Raw genomic sequence first — 20,257 nt, 5'->3', positions numbered from 1 at the left:
CCGATTTTTGTATTCTAATATGCACTATATGTTATCGATAATGTAACCCTTTTTCTCTATAAGTTGTTTTTAAATATATCGTTTTCGACTGATACATATGTATATTCGAATAGTGCATATTAGACTGAATACAAAAATAGTAAAAAAGTGACTTGATTCCAGATTTAAAAAGAAAAATAATGGAAAAAAGGGGGGGGGGGTCCATATCCCAAGTGCCTGTGGAAAAGCCTTACGTATTGATGTTATTGAATTGAAAAATTTTGAAAGTTCTTTGGAAGTTTTGAGAATCCACATTTGATCTGCCTGCGTGGCGCAGTGGTTAGAGCGTTTGCTCTAGAGTCGCGGTGTAAGGAGTTGAACCTTATGTCGCGGGTTCGAATCCAACGTGGAGACCGGATGAGACCGTATGAACCGAGGTCCCGTGTCGCAGTAGCTGGCACGAAAAAGAACCCTCACTGCTCAATGGTCCTGAGAGCCGAGAACAGCCCTCCACCTGCAAGTGGTTGCGTCTTCATATGAGTGAAATTTTGAGAGGGACGTTAAACAATAACGAACAAAAGTTAAACATCACCTCCCGTCGTCACCAAACATAACAGAAAAATATTTTGTGTAAAATACAAAATTTGACATAAAATATAAATTCATCAAAATCCTATATTGCCTTTCTTTCATCAAAAATGTAAGTAAAAAAGTAACGTACCGTGCGCGACGTACAAATAAACTTGGACGAAGAAATACATTGTCGAATATTTTCAGGTACAAGTTATCCAGTTCCCACGTGTAAGAATATAAACAACTGAGGAAACTCGGGTCCAATTAGATTCTGTGAACAGTGTGGCATGTTTACACAAAATGGACCGTAAGGATGTGGGTGTGGCTGTGTCGATCGGTGTTGGTATAGGGTTTGTCCTGGGGTGGTTTATCAGGGGACGAACTTTCAAAAGAATTCCGTACCCGGCTGCCGGTGTGAAGAATACAGACGTTGATCTCACAGATGTAAATATTTGTATATAACTTCTTGTCAGACAGGTTCACGTTGTCATCAGTGACTTTTATTTTCATTATTTATCACTCAGAATGTTCACATGATTGGTATATCTTGGCTTAAATCATTATGGTTGTCACTGTACAAGAGTTATGCTGTTATGATCTGATAATGATTTAAAAAAAAATCAGAGATCTAGAGCAACTTTGATAAAATAGGATCAGAATCAAACCTTGTTATCTCGAACTTGATGGGACTGAGATAAAACTTCGAGAAATCCGAGGGTTCGAGATATCGAGGGTAAAATACTTAAGAAATACGTGGTTAGGACTTCTCAATCACTTCGACATTTCCGAAGTTCAATTGTATGTTCAAAACAACAATAAATGACATTTTTAATGTTTTGTTATGTTTTGATTTAAGAACGCTCTGAAATTGTCAGACAATGGAGAGTATAAGCTGGTATTGGTTGTGCGACAAGACCTTAAGATGGGAAAAGGAAAAGCAGCAGCACAAGTGAGTTTTTTATGTAATCAACTTGTTTATTTTTGAGGTACTAATATGAACACTCTTGGTATGTTTATAGAATTTGATGATGATTTTAAACAATAATAATGTCAAAATATTATAGTGTTGTCATGCTGCCGTTCATGCCTCAGAATTTGTGGCCAGAAGTAAACCAGAACTATTCAACAAATGGAAAATGACAGGTCAACCCAAGGTTGTGGTCAAGGCTGACTCGGAAAGAACGCTGTAATTACTAAACCATTTAAAACATTGTTGAAAGGGTTGGGGGAGGGGGGGGGTAAAAAAATAATTATTAAAATACTTGTATTCATGTTGATTTAAGCTAGAAAAAACATAATTTGTTATGAAATTAATTTCAGTATGTTGATTATATATTAAATGAGTCACAATGGATAGTCTTGATAGTCTTTGTTCACTACAAGAATCTTTTAAATATAACATTATTCATGTTATGAAAACTTCATTGAACCTGACTTCATATTTGTCTTGTTCAGTATAGATTTAGCTAAGAAAGCAAGGTCTCTAGGACTAAATGCCAGTCTAATACAAGATGCGGGTAGAACACAGATTGCTCCAGGGTCCAAAACTGTGTTAGGTGTAGGACCAGGTAAGTGTGTTAGGAATATTGTTCTAATATATGTATGTTAAATATGTGATATGAATGACTCTCGCAATTCATATATAGCATGCAAGAGTGGAATTAGGCATATTCTTGTATCCTTCCATAACTAAATTAAAATATGGTTTTGCAATTAAAACATGTACATTAAGATGACAAATGAACAAATTGTTCAGTTATACACAGTTTTTATATTCACGAACTTATGTTACATTTAACACATTTCAGAGTAATTTATTTTATTAAAAATATATTTCTTAATTTTCAGGACCTGAGAACTTGGTAAATGAGGTCACAGGGCATTTAAAGCTTTGCTGATTCCCACAGTCTGAAACACAATGTCATGTTTTTTGTTATTGTTGAAAATAAACTAAAGATTGTAAAGTAATTGTTTTTGTATCAATTCTTCTGCAAGCTATCAAATACAATTAGGAAACCTTTCCATGCAAAATAATATACTGTATTGCAAATGTAGAAATTTTGGGGAAAATTCATTTATTACAAGAAATTTTGAAAATAAAAACCTCTAAACAATATTTAGAAAGCAAGCAATGCTTGCTATGGATTTTAATTATCTGAGCACACAGATGAAGGTGGAGTATTGATCTTTCTTGAACATGACAGACTGAGATGAATCACTCCAATGAACTTGTAACTTAATTTCTTTAAATAGTAAAAAATCTGAATTTCTCCAAAGGTGATTAATCCAATGCAACCACAAACATTTTGGAATTTTCACTATGTTCTGTATCCATCTATAAGAACCCCTGTAGACAAAATTGTAGGTGGAACAAGAACAATATGTACCCCCCCCCCCCCTCCAACTTTGTTCAGGTGACACAATCATCATTCACCTGGCTGAGAGACATACAGAAGTACAAGCATCAGAGAGACAAACAATCATACAAACTAAAGCTTTCATTCTGTATTGCTTAATAAATATTCAGAAAAATGATGTGTAAATTAATTGTTTTAATAAACTTGATTCCCTTAAAGCAAAAAAACCATATACATATTAACAAGAAGAATTATGAAATAAATGAGCAAAAGCTTAAAAAAAAACAAGGTTTTGAAAATGAGGTCCCGTGTCGCAGTAGATGCTGGCACGAAAAAGATCCTTCACTGCTTCATGGCCCTGAATGCCGAGTATAGGTCAAATTTTGCAGCTCTCTACCGGCAAGTGGTGGCGTCTCCATATGAGTGAAAAATTCTCGAGAGGGACGTTAAACAACAAACAGAAAACTAAATTTTAGCGACACCTTATTTTCACTAGATAAGCATTTGGTATTTATAAGCGAGACAAAACTTTTACGAATTCTGGTCAATGTTGCTTATAATCTATATCAATAAAAAAGAAACTGAGAACAAAATTATGCAAGCAAACTGTCTCGCATAATTATGCGAAAATAAAGTTCCACTGAATAAAAAGTGGTTTACAGTAGGTGTTTATATATTTAAAGCTTTGTGCATGGCCGTAGGAACCGGGGGACACCGGGGGGGGGGGGGGGGGGGAGCTGTTTGCTGATATATAGATTACTATAGAAAACACAGCTACTATATGCTTGTGCCCCCTCAATATAAACGTCTGATGACCTTTTTTGTTTTTTGCTTGTCAACAAATTTTTGGTAATTGATAGTGCCCCCCCCCCAACTGAAAATGTATGGCTGTGCAATCCCCCCCCCCCCCCAAAATGAAATTATTTCTTACGGGCCTGTTGTAGAAAAATTAAACATAGCAGTAAAGATATAACCTAAACATAATTCTCAGTAAGCACAGATTAGACAAAAAGGAAATATAAGCTAGAATTCCATTTACTAAACGGATTTAAGAATGCCTTGTTAAAACGATTTAGATGATAGAGGGAAACTTTTAAGTACGGAAGCGTAATAGGGCCGCAGCAGTATCTTTTATTAATTTGTTTTAACAAATTACTAATTTGTTATAACAAATTATCAATTTGTTATAATAAATTATCAATTTGTTAAAACAGATTACTAATTTGTTATAACAGATTATTAATTTGTTATAACAAATTAATCAATACTTTTTCAATGTCAACACAGGGGTCAAAAGGGGAGAAGACCTATTTTTTCCTTCTTTACACATGTGTAATATTTTGTGTGTATTGTTATAACAAATTATATTGCTTAACGATTTCTTGTAAAATATATGAGTAGTCCTATATGAGACAACCAGGATACAAATTACAAATGAATTCGAAGAAACAACTGTCAAAGTTTTCAGCCAATAATAAGTTATGAAGGCTTTAGTGGGACTTCGAGGGCTTTTCCAAAAGGCACGTATTTTGATTATAAAAATTACATACATACATGAAAAAATTTCACAAGGTATCTAAATTCAAATTTTACGAAGTACTACCCACCCAAGAATATTGTTTATTTTCGTTTTCAGAAAAGGTTATTACAGAGTGTTTATCAATTTTTCTATGATAATTTATCTACAAATTCATTTTTTTTATCAATGTTGCCTTTATTGCCCCCAGCATAAATTGGGGCCAAGGAGGTTCACCAGAGGAGCAGATTCAGGTTTATGCATTAGGAACGGCGGTTTAGTTTAAAATATATTTTATTCATGATACATAAACTGGATTGAACAGTAGGCATAAATCATTTGGTACATGTATAGAATGAATCGAGAGAGAGAGAGGGAGGGGGGGTAAAATGAAATAAAATAAAAGACATATTGAAAAAAAAATATATTATAATGAACATGTTGATTCAGGGTGGGAAAAATTCCCTCTCCAAATAACATGTCTTTGATAAGATATTTTTTCCTAGCATACGAACGGGGATGCAATGACCTGGTAGATGGGAGTCAAGGACGGAGCCCTGGTGGGGGAGGAGGACAAAATTTAAATAGAGCTCCTAAGAATAAGTAAATAGGAACCAAAGAATTTGATGCATTGTATCTTTATAACAATAATGTTTGACAGTGAAAACTCTAAATGCTAAAAGATGTAAATCCAGATTAACATATTGGTCAAAAGCTGTAGCTGCAGAGCTTGTACATTTATTATTTTCACAAATCCAACTTATAAAAAGATTTCTGATCTCATCTGGCTTCCATAGATCTGTATACACTTTCACTTTATCAAAATTATTAATTTGTTATAACAAATTACCAATTTGTTATAACAAATTAATAATTTGTTATAACAAATTAGTAATTTGTTATAACAAATTATTAATTTGTTATATCAAATTGATAATTTGTTATATCAAATTAGTAATCTGTTATAACAAATTAGTAATATGTTATAACAAATTAGTAATCTGTTTTAACAAATTAGTAATTTGTTTTAACAAATTGATAATTTGTTATAACAACTTAGTAATTTGTTATAACAAATTAGTAATCTGTTATAACAAATTAATAATCTGTTATAACAAATTAGTAATTTGTTTTAACAAATTAGTAATTTGTTTTAACAAATTGTTAATTTGTTATAACAAATTAGTAATCTGTTATAACAAATTAGTAATCTGTTATAACAAATTAGTAATTTGTTAAAACAAATTAATAAAAGATACTGCTGCGGTCCTAATACGATTCCGTATTTAAGAGATATCCTCAGTTGAAAGCATTGTCATCTCTAAAACTCAATTGAAAGCATTGTCATCTCTAAAAACTCAAAAGTAAGCCTTCAAAATATGACTTTACTACAAAACCATACAAACAATATACCGGTTTGCCCACAGGTGCTTGAGGACAGGACACCCCCCCCCCCCCCCCCCCCCGATACAGACCCCCAGGTCTGTTCGACTCTTTTCTCATAAATTATATATGGATGACACATTTGTGATATAATATCCATATCATCAATTCGGAAAATTGACTTAAGGTCAAGATCTAGTAAATGAAAGGTGCCTACAGATTTCTCAAATTTGAGAAATAAATTCCTTTAATGATGCTTTATAACTTTAGCTTGGTCAAATAAGGTGTTTCGGGACATAATTTGTCGATAAACAAGACGAAAAATCATATTTTAAACTGTCATTTTCAATGAAAAATTAAGAAAAGCAGTCATCAATACGGGAGATTTTTTCTATATTAGACAAAGGAAATGTATCCAGATTGCCTACAGTCTCTCAGAAAACGGTAATTTGTATGTTCTTGTCCTCTTCCTTAAAATAATATTGAACTGAATATAGGTAACGGGATTACTTTTCACATGATTTCAAATTGAATTCCATTAAAATATTTATTTTCTACATAATTATATTAAAGCCGTAAAGTACGGGAAAAAGAAAGTTGAAATTGATTATGGCGTCATAATGGATCTAGCACCAAACAGTTAGTCTAAAGTTATTTACTAGATCTTGACCTTAAACATTTTATAAAAATTACTACCCTACCCTATATATATATATATATATATATATATATATATATATATATATATATATATATATAGAGGGGGTAGATTTTATAAAATGTTTGTTTTAGGTAATTTTTCGAATTGTTGGTATAGATTATATCAGAAATATGTCATTGAAAGATGATTTATGAGAAAAAAAGTCCAAAAGGCCCGGGGGTCTATATCGGGGAGGGGGGTTCCTTATGGGCGAGTACCTCCTCAAAGTTCCTACAGAAGCATGCCCTGACATAGATTTTTCCGTTCTCCTCCTTCCGTTCGAATCTCTTGGCATTCCTGTGAGACAGGGAAATGTCTACTTCATGAATCACTTCTTCTTTTGAGTTGTGTCTCATTAACTCCAAATCCAGAAGCTGATCTACCTCCACGAAATCTTCCAATAAAATAATTTATTAATTAAAATTAATAATTAATTTATAAATTAAAAATTATTATCACTAAGTGAATAAGAATAGATCACATTATGTTGTCTGCTGGTGTGTTTTTGTGTGTGTAAATTATGTCTGTTGTGCTGCATGCCATTGTAATTTTAACTATGTTAAATGTGTATATTGTCATTTATGTATTTTATGTAAAAGTATATATCTTAGTGACTAATCATGTCGGTCAAAAGCTCTACAGAGCTTATGTTATTTGTTTGAAAATCCGACTTTAAATAAAATTTATCTGATTCTGATTCTGATATATATGTACTTTAAAATCACTTATTTTTGTAGAGGGTTAATTATTCGTCGTTTTTGTGGAATGAAGTGACCCACAAATTCATATCCCTAATGAAATATTAAATTTCAATACTGCAGTATGAGGTTTCTTCTTTAACAAGTTTAACCTTTAAATCATCCATTCAAACCAAATCACGAAAATATGACCCCTCAAAGTTCGAAAATATGTGATTTTACAGTAATACATGTACATATTTTCCATTTTAACATCTTTAAAATATTTATTATGTTTATACTGATCTTTTATTTGGTAATGATGATCATCTTTAAAATATTTAATAATGATTGACATCTTTAAAAAAAATTACCCCCACAATACAATTTGAGCCCCTCTTTTAAGGCACCATATCTAAGGTTGTAACACAGGCATTTGGAGAGCCGGTCGTCTTTCTCATGTTTCTTTTCCTCCATTTCTGAAGAAACGACATTCTTATCTGTATCCATTCTGAAGGTATTTCTAGTTCCTGAAATTCACAATAAAGAAGTCTGCAATTTGGAACCATACAGTACATATATGACAATGCATATATCTCTATCTAATATATAATAAGTGGCTTAAAGTTGAACACGATTCGAAAAAGGAAGAGAGTTAGCTAGTACGCCATAATAGTTTTCTCAAGGCTTTCGTTTACCAGCCTCTATGTAAACCTCAGGTTTGTTCATGGTTCAATGTATTTTGCTTCGCGGATTCTACCTAAGCACAGGTTTCCGTCATTAACATTGTGGTAAGTACTTGGGCGTGACAAAAATGACTTCTGTATGCCTCTGTCACGTCAGAAAAAAGTAATCAAAAGATATTGATATCGACTGCACAGGCCAATGCATTACAAAGTGAAATAAACACCTTCAATGAAATAAAACAAAAAGGACAGCGTGAGATATACATGTACTTTTACCTGCAACAATGTAGCCCTCTCCGATTTTTTTTTTTTTTTGGTGAGGGGGGGGGGGGGCAAGCAAGTTTTTCTGCAACCCTACAGTTTGTTAGATTGATCCCCAAGAAGTTTAGGAACTTCCGAGGGATCAATCTGCTAAACAGTGGGCATACAGTAAAACTTGTTAACCAAAAGTTATTCCTTTGTAAGTAACGTGATGCGGATTTACGATATTTATAGCCAAAATAAAAATGTTCTTTTTTGCATTGTAAATTTATATCCCATTTGGGATATTATACCCCGAATTGGTTATTATATCCCATTTGGGCGAGTGATCCCAACCTGATTAAACTCTATTCATTTAGACAGTTATATTAATCCAAATAGAGCCAGAAGGTGTAAAGCTCATTCAATAATATATGCACTTACACTGTAACAAATAGCATTAGTAATGTGGATTTTAAAAAAAAATGCAACTCCTGACACTTATACTGATGAAGAATCTGACAATTGAAAATAGGTAAGTTGTGTTGAGATATAGTTCTTTGAACCAGGGATTTTCCGCTCCGTTTAGGGAATTGGGCCCAGGCCCTTGGAATAAGAAATTAAACAATATTTTATCACTTATTGGGAAATTTTACTGCTTGATTTTTTTCAAGAAATAAACACATTATGAATAAATTGACCTTTTACTTAATTATTCTGAATTGTAAATAAGAGAATTATATTAAATATAATTAAGTTTTAGCCAAGTTTCTATAATTTTGTTCATTTCATCCAGATTTCCAAACCTAACCACGTTATTTTTAACAGAACTTTGATCAAGTTAACTTTGTGGGTTCATTTTTGGGAAAAAGGGAAGGATTTTGCAACTGGGAGTGGGGCCTATATTCGGCCCTACAAGGGGCAGTGGAAAATCCTTCCGTCAGTTTTTTTTAAATGTAATAGTTCTGTTGTGACATTAAACAAGTTTTTGCTGTACAGTGTGCAGGAAAACACCTTAATTTTACTTTAAGATGCAAGTGTATAATTGTATGTATAAATTTGTTTTGTTAATGAAAATGCAAACTTTACAAACCAAGTATTTTCTTTGCAAGCCAATGTTAACCCAGTTGCAAAACAAAGAAACAAGAGTCACAGGTTTGTTCAATAAGTGATTTAAGATATTACATTTAATATTGCATGGTAGTTCATTTGATTTAAGTATTTTTTGTAGTTACTACAGAAAAATTCGTTTAATACAAACACGGATAGGGTGAATTTATTGACATAGCAATTTTTTTTGGCAATCTCCAATGAAATTCTTAACAATTCCTTGTAAAACTTTAAGAATATAATGTATACGGATAGAGGAAATATATGATTTTAGTGAAGTGATTTTGTGTCCCCTAGAAGTTACATCTATATGTGAAAAGAAGGAAACACTTGCTGTGGCCTTCAACTCGACATTTAGATATATCGACGACGTATTTTCAATTAACAATAGTTATTTCCATTCTTACGTCGATACGATATATCCCGGTGAGCTTAAGATAAAAGATACCATAGAGTCTGACACATCTGTTTCATATTTGGATATTTTACTTGAAAAAGACGTTAATGGTAATCTAACAACCAAGCTTTATGATAAACGTGATGACTTTAACTTTTCTATCGTCAGCTTCCCTTACTTATGCAGCAATATACCTTCATCACCTGCATACGGGGTTTATATCTCTCAGTTGATTCGATATGCAAGAGCATGCTCTTCGTATGTACAATTTCTAAAACGAGGTAAATTATTGACAAACAAGTTGATAAACAAGAATATCAGCAGTCTCGTTTAAAGTCATCATTTCGTAAGTTCTTTGGTCGATACAATGACCTTGTCAGCAAATACAATTTACCATTGAGTCAAATGCTGACTGACGTTTTTCATACTAATTGTTAGGCCATTATTTACACACTGAATTGTCGACGGATTTTTTCCGTTATTACCCGATCATGACAAGGAGCACACGGCGGGTGTGACCGGTCGGCAGAGGATGCTCACTCCTCCGTGGCACCTGATCCCACCTCTGATGTTTTGGAGGTCTATCTAAATATTTCAAATAATAAGAGTCTTAAAATCATCAAACTTTGTCAGTTGAGGTATTTTGGGGTCTCGGAGTATGTTTACAAAAAAGTAGGTCACTGCGACCTTCTTTTGGATTCTCATAATCTCATAACTATATCTGAATATTTAAGATAATAAGAGGCTTCAAATAGAAGTGATAGGTTGTACAATTTATCAGAAGAGCGATTCAAGGCCCTTGAGCCTCTTTTTTTTAGCCTCTTCTGAGCGAAAGGCTCAAAGAGCTAATGCTTAGTCATTTGTTCACTGTGTGGCGTGTGTCAATTTTTTAGAATATGGGCCATATCTCAAGAACCCCCTTGGCCAATTTTTGTCAAATTTGTCTCAGAGTATCCTTGGCCCAAGGGCTCTCTTTTTAGGTCACCTGAGTCACTCAGGTGACCTATTGCTATTTGTTTTCGTCCGTCGTCGTCCGTCGTGCGTTAACATTTGAACATTTTCAGCTTCTTCTCCGAAACCGCTGAACCAATTTCAGCCAATTTTAGCATATGGCATCTATGTGTAAAGGGGAAATAAATTTGTGAATTTCATGGTCCCTGCCCCCTGGGGCCTGATGGACGGGACTAAAACCATCAAAATTAATGCAATCTTTAAAAATCTTCTTCTTTACTCCTGGACATCAAGCAGTCAAACTGTTGGCATGATTGTAATAAGCATTGAACCCTCTACCAAAATTGTGAAATTCATGGCCCCGATCTTATTATTGAAAGTGCATTATTTCTTTGAAAATCTTCTTCTCTACTCCTGGGTATTATTGAAACAAATTGAATACATAGTTATGATAAGCAAGGGTGACTCTACCAAAATTGTGAAATTCATGGCCCCAGGGTCAGGGGTTCTGGTGCTAGGGCGGGGCTATATAGATCATATAGTGAAAGTGCATTATTTCTTTGAAAATCTTCTTCTCTACTCCTGGGTATATATCATTTAAACAAATTAAAAACAAAGTTATGATACGCAAGGATGCCTCTTCCAAAATTGTGAACTTCATGGCCCCAGGTTCAAGGGTTCTGGTGAAAAGGTGGGGGAGGGGGAATCTATTGATTATATAGTGAAAAAGCAAAATTACTTTGAAAATCTTCTTCTCTAATCTTGGGTATTATTTAAACAAATTAAATACATAGTTATGATTAGCAAGGGTGACTCTACCAAACTGTGAAATTCATGGCCCCAGGGTCAGGGGTTCTGGTGCTAGGGCGGGGCTATATAGATCATATAGTGAAAGTGCATTATTTCTTTGAATATCTTCTTCTCTGCCCCTGGGTATTATTTAAACAAATTAAAAACAAAGTTATGATATGCAAGGATGCCTCTTCCAAAATTGTGAACTTCATGGCCCCAGGGTCAAGGGTTCTGATGAAAAAAGGGGGGGGTCTATTGGTTATGTAGTGAAAAAGCAAAATTTCTTTAAAAATCTTCTTCTCTACTCCTTGGTATTATTTAAACAAATTAAATACGTAGTTATGATAAGCAAGGATTCCTCTACTAAAATTGTGAAATTTATGGCCCCAGGGTCAGGGGTTCTGGTGCTAGGGCGGGGCTATATAGATCCTATAGTGAAGGTGAATTATTTCTTTGAAAATCCTCTTCTCTGCCCCTGGGTATTATTTAAACAAACTAAGTAGTACATTGTTATGATATGCAAGGATGCCTCTTCCAAAATTGTGAATTTCATGGCCCCAGAGTCAAGGGTTCTGGTGAAAAGGGGGGGGGGCTCTATTGATTATATAGTGAAAAAGCAAATTTTCTATGAAAAATATTCTAGTTAAAAAGCAAAGAAGCTAAGAATATAGTTATGATGAGCAAGAGTGCTTCTTCCAGAGTAGTGAATTTCATGACCCTGGATCAGATGTGCTGGTGTAAGGGTGGGGCTCTTGATAATATAGTGAAAATGCATTAATTTTATTAAATAATCCTGTCTGCTCCTTAGTGTTAAGCAGATAAACAAAGTGATTACTTATGATGAGCAAACTTTTGGTCCCAGGGTGAGAGGCACTGGTGTTTCTCGGTGGGGAGGGGGGGGGCTCTATAGATAATACAGTGAATGAAATATATGGAGATAACGAACAGTATTCAAGCTCAAAAGTCCATTAAACAATACAAAATAGGAGCAGAGCAAACACGGGCCTCTAAACATCAGAGGTGGGATCAGGTGCCATGGAGGAGTGAATATAGTGAATCTGTAGTAAAATGCATTATTTCTCTGTACCTGGGCATATCAGAGGCAAAAAGAGTGAAAGTTTTAATAAGGAAGGGTATTTTTACCAGATTTTTGAACATCTGGACCATTTGGTCAAGTGTTCTGGTCCTGGCCAGGGCTCTATTAATTTGTATTCTACTGAGAGGAGTTATTCCCCTTTGCCATTTACTTTTGATAATTAATCACTATAAATAATGTACTTGAAAGGTTAATAGAATAGGAGAATTATGCAAGAATTTTTATTGTATAATACAAAATGTACTTTCATAGTTTTAATGATCAGGTAGACTTGTAAGTAATAGAAAAATAAAAATGAGACAAAAATAACTTGTCTTATTAAATGTTCATCAAAGATCAAGAGAGGCCAATGTTAGAGATTTCAACAAGGAATTAAAATAGTACAGAAGCACTGATAGTTTGGTAATATACTGTATGGTGAGAGTGATAAATGGGGAAGAGATTAGAACCTAATTTCTGAACTGTTAATGAATACTATACTAATTATTTTGTTGAGCCTGATCACCCTATTTTTCTTGCTTTTGGGCAGCAAAAGTTCACCTTTCAGTTCATTTTATACTCTATGGATTCTCTAAATTGTTGTATTACACTCAGGTGACCGTTAAGGCCATTTGGCCTCTTGTTTACTAAAACTAGGGATGTGACCCTTCTACAAGGGGGGATAATTAGGAAAATAGAAACAAAAGTACTGGTTGCTAAAAAAATCTTCTTCTCAAGAACCACTGAGCAGATTATCACCAAAGTTACATACAAGGGTGAAGATATATTGTAGATTAAAAATTGCCAAGGCATCACCCTGGGGCAAATGGTGAGGTCTCAAGGTCACTTCAAAGTTGACCAAAATTACGTATATGGACTAGGATCATCACATCTTGTCAGTATGTTGACCCAAAAGTAGGCCATAGCGACCTACTTTTTGAATTTTGCAGGCATTTGTTTTCAAATTGTTTAAGAGGCATATTTTGGACAATTTAAGACCTATGATCATCAAATTTTGTCAGTTGATGCATCTTAAATCCTCGGAGTATGTCATCTGAAAAGTTGATCACTGTAAATTACATTTTGAATAATATGGCTTATCTTATGCAAAAGATTTAAGTTCATTATTTCAGATACTTAGAGGTTTAGAATCATCAAAGCAAGTAAATTGATGCATCTTGGGGCCTAAAAAAGTATGTCACAGTGACCTACTTTTTAAATTTTGCAGGCATTCATTTTCAAATTGTTTTAGAGACATATTTTGGACATTTTAAGGCCTTTGATCTTCAAACTTTGTCAGTTGATGTATCTTTGGTCCTCGAAGTACACTAACTGAGAAGTATGTCACAGTGACCTACTTTTGAAATTTTATGGCTATAATGTATTTAAATATTTTTTAGGTACTTAGTGGCTTAGAATCATCAAACTTTGTCAGTTGATGCATCTTGGATCCTCGGAGTACGTCAACTGAAAAGTATTTCACTGTGACCTACTTTTGAAATTTATGGCTATCGAGGTATTTGTCATCTCCCTCGGGAGATGACACATTAAGTTTGAATCACCGGAAGTAAAGTCCTAGTGTAAGCTGCCATTGATAAGCTGGTGGTCTGGCAAAGGAACTGACGATGATGACACGATTTCTAAATATAGCGATGTAAACAAAATTGACCAAAGTCTGTCTTATTATTATTAAACAAAATGGTCCATCTTAAAGTAAAACTACACCAGGGTTCATTAAGAGTAATAGAGGTAGGATCACTTGGGTGGAGGTGGGTCTTCATAAACGGCTTATATATATATACATAAACATTGTATCTAGGCTTTTGCTTAAAACGATGGTCAGCGCGCGGGGATCAATATACACAAAACATGGCATATTGAATGTATAAGCCAAGGCGTGGATCCAAGATTTACTGACGAAAGAAAACAGTGAAAACATTTCGATAACAACTCACATTAAATGCATACATACAATGGCAAAAACGTTACTTTTCTGTGCACTTTAGTCAATCGATAATTAATGCCGTATATATGAAAAATAAAACAGAACTTATTCAAAAAAGTAAATAAATAAATAAATAAATTTCGAAGAAAAGAAATTTTACCTAAAAGCACAATTTAGGCAGATACATAAATGTCTCTGATTTAAGTAACTCAGTGCTGCAGGCATTGGAATATCATTATGAGTATTTTCTCGGATGTGTGCACTATATTCTTTTTTATTTAAATTCACCTCTGTAGAAAAGTTTTAGGAAAAGATACAGTTTTCTTTACCTGGTTCAGATTTTAAGAATTAATAAACAAAGCAACTGTTATCATTTTTCTTTATGCAATTCTAATTTGCGTTTTTTTGTCAATGAGAAAAGGTAAAAAAAAAAATCACTCCTCGTATTGTTGAAGTAAAGCCAAAATTATAAAATGTGTGTCTCATGGAACAACCTATAAAATCGATGTTGGTAGATTGGGGTTCTTTTCAGTGTGTAAATACTTAATTTTAAATGGTAACGTTTCAATTTTATTACCTTTCTATGCATGATTTTTTTCCCAGGGGCGTATACATGTACATGCACTTATAGTATACATAATATAGCGTTAGAACATGAATCTGCATGGGCAGCAGAAAGGTATGATGCAGGAGTGTTTCAGTTTTTCCATTGATATTCCCAGCGGCTCGATGGCCAAGTCACTTCAGAGGATACGATTAAGGAAAATAAGGAGAGTCTTGGGAATTAATTCAGGTTCAAATTAATTTAAGTTGGCGCTTTAAAACTTCTTTGCTGCCATAGTAGGCGGCTAAGAACTTAAGTCAAAAGGAACGCTAATTTTTTTTTTTTATCCATCTTCTTTCGGAATAATTGTTAAAGCTATATATGGCGCTAAAAAATAACAAGAGGCCCAAGGGCCTTAACGGTCACCTGAGTATAATACAACAATTTAGAGGATCCATGGAGTATAAAATGAACTGAAAGGTGAAGCTGTTGCCCAAAGCAAGAAAAATAGAGTGATCAGGATCAACAAAATAATTAGTCTACTGTTCATTAACAGTTCATAAATTAGGTTCTAATCTGTTCCCCATTTATCACTATCACCATACAGTATATTAACAAATTATCAGAGATTCTGTACTATTTTAATTTCTTGATGAAATCTCTTACATTGGACTCTCTTGGTCTTCGTTGAACATTGAATAAGACAGGTTATTTTTGTCTCATTTTTATTTATCTATTACTTACAAGTGTACCTGATCATTTAAACTATAAAAGTACATTTTGTATTATACAATAAAAATCTTGCATAATTCTCCTATTCTATTAACCTTTCAAGTACATTATTCACAGTGATTAATTATCAAAAGTAAATGGCAAAGGGGAATAACTCCTCTCAGTTGAATACAAATTAATAGAGCCCTGGCCAGGACCAGAACACTTGAACAAATGGTCCAGATGTTCAAAAATCTTTATTAAAACTTTAACCCTTTTTGCCTCTAATATGCCCAGGTGCAGAGAATATTTTCTAAGAAATAATGCATTTTTACTACAGATTCACTATATTATCAATAGAGCCCCCCCCCCCCCCCCAGCACCAGAGCCCCTTACTGGGGGCCATGAATTTCACAATTTTGGTAGAGTCACCCTTGCTTATCATAACTATGTATTCAATTTGTTTCAATAATACCCAGAAGTAGAGAAGAAGATTTTTCAAAGAATAAATGCATTTTCACTATCTGATTTATATAGCCCCATCCCAGCACCAGAACCCCTGACCCTGGGGCCATAATTTCACAATTTTGGAAAAAGCATCCTTGTGCACCATTACTATGCACTTAGTTTGTTTAAATAATACCCAGGAGCAGAGAAGAAGGTTTTCAAAGAATTAATGCATTTTCACTATATAATCAATAGAGCCCCACCCTACCACCAGAACCCCTGACCCGGGGGCCATGAAATTCACAATTTCGGAAAAGGCATCAATGCTTATCATAACCATGCACTTAGTTTGTTTATATAATATCCAGGAATAAAGAAGAAGATTTTCAAAGAATTAATGCATTTTCACTATATAATCAATAGAGCCCCACCCAACCACCAGAACCCCTGACCGAGGGGCCATGAAATTCACAATTTTGGAAAAGGCATCAATGCTTATTTTAACCATGCACTTAGTTTGTTTATATAATATCCAGGAGCAGAGAAGAAGATTTTCAAAGAATTAATGTATTTTCACTATATAATCAATAGAGCCCCACCCTAATACCAGAACCCCTGACCCTGGGGCCATGAATTTCACAATTTTGGAAAAGGCATCATTGCTTGTCATAACCATGCACTTAGTTTGTTTAAATAATACCCAGGAGAAGAGAAGATTTTCAAAGAAATAATGCACTTTCACTATATAATCAAATAGAGCCCCCCCCCCCTTTACACCAGAACCCCTGACCCTGGGGCCATGAATTTCAAAATTTTGAAAAAACCATCCTTGTGCACCATTATCATGCACTTAGATTGTTTAAAAAACACCAAGGAGCAGAGAAGATTTTCAAAGAATTAATGTATTTTCACTATATAATCTATAGAGCCCTGCCTTAATACCAGAACCCCTGACCCTGGGGCCATGAATTTCACAATTTTGGAAAAGGCATCATTGCTTATCATAACCATGCACTTAGTTTGTTTAAATAATACCCAGGAGAAGAGAAGAAGATTTTCAAAGAAATAATGCACTTTCACTATATGATCTATATAGCCGCGCCATAGCACCAGAACCCCTGACCCTGGGGCCATGAATTTCACATTTTGGTAGAAAGCCCAGTGCTTATTACAATCATGTCAACAGTTTGACTTCTTGATGTCCAGGAGTAAAGAAGAAGATTTTTAAAGATTGCAGCAGTTTTGGTGGTTTTAGCCCCACCCCTCAGGCCCCAGGGGGGCAGGGACCATGAAATTCACAATTTTTGTTCCCCTTCACCCAAAGATGCTATATGCCAAATTGGTTAAAATTGGTTGAGCGGTTCTAGAAGAGAAGTTGAAAATGTTCAAAAGTTAACGCACGACGACAGACAAAAACGGATAGCAATAGGTCACCTGAGTGACTCAGGTGACCTAAAAATACGAGATTGGGTGTAGCTAAACATGATATATGCTATTTACGTTGAAATTAAATTTTTCACCGATTTTGAACTTGAATAACCTCGTGTTTCCATAGTTCGACTGATTAAAAAAAATTAAACTGTGTCTGTTAATTAAAATCTGAATCGGTAAATAAATCGGTTATTGTTTTAAATTTCTAATATCTTTGAAACGTGATTGATTTAAATTGTGAAATTTACAGGAAAGTCCTATTTTTATATAAAGTAATAAAACAAATAGAATGATCTTTTTAATTTAGGTAGTCTGAACTTGTATAAAAAAGAAACGCAATATATTGCCATGCCTCAAACTCCGGCGTATTAGAACAATGGCCATAGAATGTTTTAAGATTTAAAACAAACAAAGCCCATCTTACCTACACGATTTTATCCATATTAGAGACGCCATATTCTTTTAGATATACGAAAACTGCTGTTTTACCAAAAACAAGATCAACAACATACGGTTTGAAGTCTTTTAGATATGAATCCGCAAAACTCTGGAACTCTTTACCAGAATCTTTTAGAAATATTACTACTTTTAACTAATTCAAATCAAACATAAGTAGTTGGTACGGAAATAGTTGTAATTGCTGTGCTTGTCGCTAAATTTTATTTTTAGATAATAGTAAACAGGGTTTATTTCAGTTTGTTGGTCTTGTTGTGATGAGTACTATGTCATATGTCATTGTAATGCATCACGGGGTATATTGATATTTTAGTAGTGTGATTTTTAAGTACTGTTTCTTGTTTATTCCTATTGTTGTATTATATGTAATATTATTATGTAATCGGAAAATAGCTCTTCAGAGCTAATGTTTTTCTGTTTGAATTACCCGACTTTAAATAAATATATCTTATCTAATATATGACTTTAAATAATTCTTACGAATATTTCTCAGTGGTTAGAATTTTTTTACAGACATTATACAAAATCTATTTAAACTGAATAAAGCATATTTACAACAGATAAAATAATACAGGCACATAGCACCAGGAGGGCCGTCCCCTTCCACTTTTTTCCCAAACATTGAAAAGGTGCAGTATGGTACGTCAAATCACCCCATAAGAATTTATTATAATATAAAATATGTTTGTCGGAAAAGTTGTAATCCCTCCTTCCAAGAAATGAAAATGTTGAATTTGGATAGCCCCTTTTTCCCCTTGTCAAAGATTGTTCAGATAAATCGTCGATTTTTTTTTCTGTCCTCCCCCCACCCCATTTTTTCAAAAGCGATACTACTGCCTGTAATAGATGAGAAAATAATATAACATTCCACTTTTTATTCTGTGATATTAATGAAGCCAAAGAGATGACATTTCAGGCTTTCTGGAAAGCCAAACTTGTAATTGTCTTAAATTCATCGAACTTTGTCAGTTGATTCATCTTGAGTCCTCGGAGTACGTCAACTGAAAAGTAGATCACCGTGACCTACTTTTAAAATTTTATATCTTTATTCAAATATTTCAGGTACTAATTGGCCTAAAATCATCAAACTCTGTCAGTTGTTGCATATGAGATCCTCGGAGTACGTATTATGGCTATATAATTATTGGTACTTATTAGCTGTGAATCATCGAACTTTGTCAGTTGATGCATCTTGGGTCCTTGAAGTACATCAACTGATAAGTAGTTCACCGTGACCTACTTTTGAATTTTTATGGCTATATTTAAATATTCCTGGTGCTCATTCAACTTTGTCAGTTGAAGCATCTTGAGTCCTTGGAGTACGTCGACTTAAAAGTAGGTCACCATGTCCTACTTTTAAAATTTTATGGCTTTATTTAAATATTTCAGATACTAATTGGCTTAGAATAATTGAAATTTGTCAGTTGATTCATCTTGGGTCCTCAGAGTATGTCAACTGAAAAGTAGGTCACCATGACCTATTTATGGAAATTTATGACTATATTTAAATATTCCAGGTACTGTATTGTGTCCTCCCCCTCACCTTCACAGGACATGGAGAAGGTGATGAAGGAACCAATATTTCTGGAGTTTGCTGACCAGTGCCTGAAAGTCGTGGATAATAACCATCAATCAAAATCACCTGAAGGCTGATGTGTACAAATTAGAAATGGATAGACTAAATTGTTTTGAAATTATTATAATTTTACTTCAGTCACACTTTCTGAAAACAATAATTATATTTCTGACCTGCTTATTGGCATGCTTAATATATTGTTTGTCTGGAGAATAGTACATTGTTGTTTTATTCATATATTTTTCTTAATTTCTTCAGTGCAGATATACAGGCAGATATTTGTGTCTTTAAATCTAAAATTTTTATAATGAAATCTCTCTTCAAACTTTGACTATTAGTGTTAATGAGAAAAATATGCAAAGTGTGTACTGATTATGGTAGTCCTGGTACACACAGTTTTCAAACCCAGCTGTTATTGTGATAATAAGCTAGGCACTGGATAATTTACATGTAATTATGTGCTGGTAGTAATAAATGTTCAATATTTTGTTAGAGTTTCTTTGAAGGTATTTGTTTGGAAATACAACTTATGACATGGTGTTCTTCATCAACAATAGTCTTATTCTCAATATGCTCATCATCAAGGGGAGTGCTTAAACATGAAACAGAATAAAGTTAGATCAGTCTTCTGTTAATTTTAAAATGAACGTAACCCGTTTTGGGAAGATTTTTTTTCTAGAAGTTCCTGGAAGGAATAATTTATATATATAT

General features: G+C 33.9%; 1 protein-coding gene across 1 annotated transcript; it reads left to right on the top strand.

Annotated features, from left to right (window-relative positions):
- The first annotated feature begins 774 nt into the window (after window positions 1-774).
- On the top strand, window positions 775-2,520 carry LOC133197722 (peptidyl-tRNA hydrolase 2, mitochondrial-like). The gene is made up of 5 exons (XM_061333900.1): window positions 775-996; window positions 1,409-1,501; window positions 1,617-1,738; window positions 2,008-2,120; window positions 2,401-2,520. Exons 1-5 carry the CDS (start codon window positions 853-855, stop codon window positions 2,448-2,450), a joined length of 522 nt encoding a protein of 173 aa, XP_061189884.1. The 5' UTR covers window positions 775-852; the 3' UTR covers window positions 2,451-2,520.
- Window positions 2,521-20,257: the final 17,737 nt, after the last annotated feature.

This window comes from Saccostrea echinata, unplaced genomic scaffold, assembly GCF_033153115.1.
Source record: "Saccostrea echinata isolate AGI-Se365-2 ecotype Australia unplaced genomic scaffold, CSIRO_AGI_Sech_v1 ptg000030l, whole genome shotgun sequence".
In the NCBI taxonomy this organism is placed as follows: Eukaryota; Metazoa; Mollusca; class Bivalvia; order Ostreida; family Ostreidae; genus Saccostrea; species Saccostrea echinata.
Note: the sequence above shows the minus strand (reverse complement) of the source record. Positions and strands in the feature narration are given on the sequence as shown.

Coding starts and splice junctions, on each gene's coding strand:
- LOC133197722 (XM_061333900.1), top strand. CDS start 853: ATGGACCGTAAGGATGTGGGTGTGGCTGTGTCGATCGGTGTTGGTATA. Junction 997..1,408: donor CAGACGTTGATCTCACAGAT/GTAAATATTTGT, acceptor TTTTGATTTAAG/AACGCTCTGAAATTGTCAGA. Junction 1,502..1,616: donor AAGGAAAAGCAGCAGCACAA/GTGAGTTTTTTA, acceptor AAAATATTATAG/TGTTGTCATGCTGCCGTTCA.